Consider the following 6,000-nt stretch of genomic DNA (forward strand, 5'->3'; position numbering starts at 1 on the left):
ACTTATATTAATATAATTATTTATTAATATAACACATTTTATAAATATATGCTCACATTAATATAATTATTAATATTTGTATAAATATATATTATTATAACATAAAAAGTGTATTATGTAATATATTATATTATGGAATTTTACTTATTGACTTACATTAATATAGTTATTTATTAATATAATATTTTTACATATATTAATATATTATATATATTGCATATATTAATGTAAAAATATTACATTACTAAACCATATTAATAGTTATATTATATATATCATGTTACACTAATATATATATATTTATGTAACATAATACATTATATACTACTGTATTATGAATTTTTACGTAATACAATATCTGCTTATGTTAATATAATTATTTATTAATATAATACTTTAACATGTTTACGCGATAGAATATTAAATTTAATGTTATTTGTAAATAACATTTGTAAATCTATATATTATATCAAGATAAGATTATAATACAATACAATAATATATAATAATAATACATTTTTAAGTAATACTATATTAATTTTTACTTATTATAATAATAGTTGCTTCCATTAATATAATTATTAATAAAATAGCTTTTAATAAAATAAAATAAAATAGAATAAAATAGAATAGAATAGAATAAAGTGTACGTTTGTATGGTCCTCACCACTAGCAGCACCAAAACAAAATATGACCAGAATAATGACCATTTTCAACTAGATTTCTAAAACGTTCCCCCATCAGCCAAAAACTCTTACTTTTCCATCATGTCGAGATCACAAGAAATAAGTTGTCACTCAGAAAATGCATATAATGCACAAAACATAAATCTGGAAATTCTGTCTGCTATGAACTCGAAATGCTGCATATTTCAACACAAGATTTCTGAGAGCTTCAGCTCCATTCTGACAAACAATGTACATGTGGATGAACTCTAGTTGAGATGGTTGATTCACATCATCTCTAGCTTTTTTGTCCCATACATTTTTTGGTTTGGCCTTTTGGGCAGAATTTCCCCTCTGCACTGGAGCACAAACAGAAGACAGACATTATTTCTGCAATTCATCTGTTGCCACTAGTCATATAGAAATCACACATTTCTTCTGTAACTTTGTTTAATAATTTAAGAAGATTATAAATTCTGTTGTGAACTGTCCTGATGTATTTAACTTCTAAATGGCCTGGCTGTCTGAGGATCTTTACAAATGCACATCGTCATCATAAAACCAAACAACATCCTGTCAAACCATGCACAACATTTATTCTCTGAATATTTTAGTCCGCCTTCACATGCATTTTTGAACAAGTGCCATATCTAAAAGCGTTTCCTCCCTAAAACCGCCCTGACAGCCCCAAACCAGCTGCGTGCTCCTTCCCTGATCTCCACAACTACTTTTGACATCCAGTTTGTCAGTGACCCCGCAGCGAATGGACGACGGGAACAGAGGGCACTTCAAAGGGAGCGAGGCTCATTTAAGAGTGTGTTTGGAGAAGCGTTGAGGACTGAATCTGTCATTGGGACGTCCGCTGAAGAGAGGGAGAGCGGGAACACCTGGATCACAGCGACTGGAGAGCAGGATGAGAAAAGCCTGCCCACTTACCCAAAATATCAAGCCTGCTGTTCTTACCTGGCCAACAATTTAGTCTGATTTGCTGGTTTTAGAGGGTTTTTTTGGCACTTGTTAACTGTTTTTAATACTTAGGGGAATAGTTTAACAATCAAAAATGAAATTTTGCTGAAATTTTACTCACCCTCAGGCTGTCCAAGATGTAGATGAGTTTGTTTCTTCATCAGAACAGATTTGGAGAAACGTATCATTACCAGTGTTGGGCAAGTTACTTCCAAAATGTAATACATTATATATTACTAGTTACTGTCTTTTGAAAGTAATTAGTTACATTACAATATTACTGTCTCTGAATTGTAATGCGTTACACTACTTTTGAGTTACTTTTGAGTTACTTTCACCAAAATATCCACAGAAGTATTATAAAATGCCAAAATGTAGTTTATTGCTGCTCATTCTACACCCAGTGGAGGGTAATGTGGTAGGTCTATATAGCATAAAATATATGAAATTATATTTAGATACCGGTATGTAGGTCTACATTAATGTTACGTTGTAGTTTAGGTAAAAAAAATATAGTAAGCACAAATCGCATTATTACATTCATAAATAACACCAGTAAATAAAGCGAAATATTATCATGTACAAACAATAAACACAACACCTAGCCTATAGGCAATTTTGAACGGTTTCAGAAGAAAACAAGAATGAAAAATATAAGTTAAACAAGCCAAAATGAATTAGTCTAATTCAATGCGAATCTGAAAGCAAATGGCGTTCTCGCGCAGCCTACCTCTCTCATTCGCCATTAATCCAATTAAATGTGTCCATATTTGCGACGTATTTGAATGCTAAACTATTATTTATTATGTAAACCAAGCTTACTTAACGCACTTAAAAAACATCCTCGTCACATGAGCAAATGTGTGTTTGGCCCGAGCTCAGGCTGAACGGCACGGATTGTACTACGCAGTAGGCTACGCACTATTTAAATTAACCAGTGTATCTATATGTTTGGTTGACTGTATTTTATTCTGATAATGAACAGGCTGCAACGTTTGCAATGCTGTATGTGTGTGCATGAGGCGCCGGCGCGATCGAACAGCGGAAACAAACAACAAAAAAATACTCTGTATTTTTGGTCATACAGATCATTCGAAACTGCAATGTGTTTACTTTATTTCTGTCATCTCGGTTTCCTTTCCCTGGACTTTCGTAGAGCGCCGCGCCACACAAATAGCAGATGAACCAAACTCAGCAGCATAGCCTATCTCTCAGTCTTTTCCTTTCGTTTTGTTAATCTGTTAATTAGGCTATTTAAGTCAAATATTTCGCATATTCATTCATTTTATATATACACTATGATTTAATAAAAACAGATTTTATTTTTAGTTAAACTTAATTTTTGTTGCTCGTCCGCCGTCTTTTTCTCTTCTCCGACCCCGCAGCTCTCTCCGGTAGCTTAGTGTTAGTGGCACCAGTCTAGGTGTTTCCAGGTTTTACTCGTGCTATTTCTCCATGTTGAGAGTTTGGTGTTGCACATATTGCACCTGACTATGCATTCTTATCCTTTTCTCCGATGAACTGAAAATAACAGGAGTGTGTCCATCTCACAAATGTAGAATCCGTCTCCGCAGTCATCTCAACCATCTAATTCCAGCAACAGAAGATAGACAAACTATTTTACCCGCGGGTGCCGTCAGAATAAGAGTCCAAACAGCTGATAAAAACATCACAGTAATCCACACCACTCCAGTCCATCAGTTAATGTCTTGTGAAGTGAAAAGCCGCATGTTCGTAAGAAACAAATCCATCATTAAGATGTTTTTAACTTTAAACCATTGCTAATCTGTTCATAAAATTGTTTTCTCCAGTGAAAAGTGGTTTTGTCTGAATCAGGAGAGAAATACGCAAAGATCAAGCACCGTTTACAAGCAGAAACAGTCCAATACAGCTCTAAACAAAAATGTGGGTGGATTTTGATGTGAGAGAACAACAGGGGATGGACTTTTTAAATAGAGGAAGCATTATTATGGATTATGGGCTCATATTTTGACCAGAAACAACAGTTTAAATTTAAAACACTAATGATGGATTTATTTCTTAAAAACATGCAGCATTTCACTTCACAAGACATTAACTGGTGGACTGGAGTGCTGTGGATTACTTGTGGATTATTGTGATGTTTTTATCAGCTGTTTGGACTCTCATTCTGACGGCACCCATTCACTGCAGAGCATCCACTGCTGAGCAAGTGATGGAATGCTACATTTCTCCAAATCTGTTACAATGAAGAAACAAACTACATCTTGGATGGCTTGAGGGTGAGCACACTTTCATTTTTGGATGAACTATTCCTTTAATTTGAGGAGATCCCTTTGATATAATTTGTTTTTACTTTGTATATCTAAACCAAGAAATAAAAAAACATACAAGAACATGATCAGCAGAAGCATAGTTTACATGACAATGACTGCACGCCGGGGCACTGACCTCTTTCCTGGCGGGCAGTAAAAAGAGACAGGTTACCACAGCCGGACAGGAGAGCAGTTTCTGCGGGTGACTCAAGGGACACATCTCTTTCAGGCTGTAGATAAAGACTTCCTGTTCCTGCAGAAACAGCAACAAGGTATCAAGATAAACATCTCCATTCATTTGCTGCTCACTTACAAACAGGGTTGGGAATCGAGAAATGCCTCTTATTCAGAACAATTTTTGGGACTTCTTACTGGGACCAACTGAATTTCAGGATGTTTGGCTCCACCAGACGTTCACTGAATAAAGCATTTGCACACGCTGTCATTGTGTTGCATTAAAATGCATGTGTCTTTTCTTGGTATATGCGCTACTTCAGATGGTTTGTGAGTAAAGATGGTGATTGCAATATAATTCTTACACTTTAATGCTTGAAACAAAACAAAACAATATAAAACAGACTAAAAATGACAAAATGTGTAGCCTTTACACCATTTTAAAGGTGATTTGCACTGATTTTTGATGTTGAAATACTTAAACACAGTTATTCTGTGCTCTATGTTTCAAATACACAATTATTCTAAGTTTGGGATTTTTTAATGTTTTTGAATGAAGTCTCTTCTGCTCATCAAGGCTGCATTTATTTGATAAAAAATACAGTAAAAAACAGTATTATTGTGAAATATTTTTACAATTTAAAAATAACTTTTATTGTTTTTATATATTGTAAAATGAAATTTATTCATGAGATGTAAAGCTGAATTTTCAGCATCATTACTCCAGTATAAAGTGTCACATGATCCTTCAGAAATCATTCTAATATGCTCATTTATGGCTCCAGAAACATTTATTATTTGTTATCAATGTTGAAAACACTTGTGCTTCTTCATATATATATATTTTTTGAAAGCTGATACAATACTTTTTTCCAGGATTTTTAGATGAATAGAAAGAACAGAATTTATTTGAAATAGAAATCTTCAGATACATTTTAAACATCTTTACGGTCACTTTTGATCAATTTAATGCATTCTTGCTGAATAAAACTATGAATTAAAAAAAAAAAAACTAAACTTTTGAACAGTTGTGATTAAACACATCTCTTAAAATGATTAAAATCTTAACCTAGAGGCATCAGAATCGGGACAGTCTCAACTAATAGTGTGAGTTTGGGGCAGAAACATCAGTTTGTTCAGGAAACCTGTCTGAAAATGGTCATTATTTCCGCTGTTCTGCTAATGGTGGATAAATTACACACAAGACTTGTGCAACAAACATTTGGTTTGACATAAATTACAACAATCTCCTTTACTGTGAGAACCAAATGCCCTCGGCATCTATTCATTAGTGCTGTTTCCTTGGTAACGATCCTGCGCTGTTGAAACGAATGCTGCGACTGACAGCTGAACGAACCTCAGTGGCCGTCCACAGGCTGTTCTCCATCTTCATTTGGCAGCTCAGACGTGTTCCCGGGCATGGCATCCGCTTCACCTCCACCTGCCCCTTGGCCAAGTTTACCACCGTGTAATTCCTGTAGGACACACACAAAGAAACATAAATGTGTCTTTTGGGACACAGCAGTTATGAAATCCACATTTTGAAGCACTAAAATTACAAACCAAATAAAGACTAAAACTAAAATAAACAATACCTAAATAGTAACATTAAAAAATAAATAAATAATTGTGAAGCAAATGTGAGTGGTGCTTTTCTTGGGGTTATCATTAACTAAAACTAAAATTAAAACTATTAAAACATTTTTGTTAATTGAAATCAATCTGAAATAAAATATAATAAAATAAAACAGACTAAAATGAGAAATATTGCATTGGCAATATTTCTGGATGGATGGACGGATGGGTGGACGGGTGGGTGGATGGATGGGTGGACGGGTGGATGGATGGATGGACGGGTGGATGGATGGATGTGTGGATGGGTGGATGGATGGATGGATGGA

General features: G+C 34.4%; 1 protein-coding gene across 1 annotated transcript in view; it reads right to left on the minus strand.

Moving 5' to 3' along the window:
- The window catches only part of lrrk1 (leucine-rich repeat kinase 1), a 114,525-nt gene that overhangs the window by 7,074 nt on the left and 101,451 nt on the right, over positions 1 to 6,000 (minus strand). The window contains 2 exon segments of the mRNA XM_016572522.1: positions 4,062 to 4,178; positions 5,457 to 5,574. Of these exon segments, the coding sequence (XP_016428008.1) occupies positions 4,062 to 4,178; positions 5,457 to 5,574 (235 nt within the window).

Source organism: Sinocyclocheilus rhinocerous, unplaced genomic scaffold, assembly GCF_001515625.1.
Source record: "Sinocyclocheilus rhinocerous isolate Xijiao unplaced genomic scaffold, SAMN03320098_v1.1 scaffold3186, whole genome shotgun sequence".
In the NCBI taxonomy this organism is placed as follows: Eukaryota; Metazoa; Chordata; class Actinopteri; order Cypriniformes; family Cyprinidae; genus Sinocyclocheilus; species Sinocyclocheilus rhinocerous.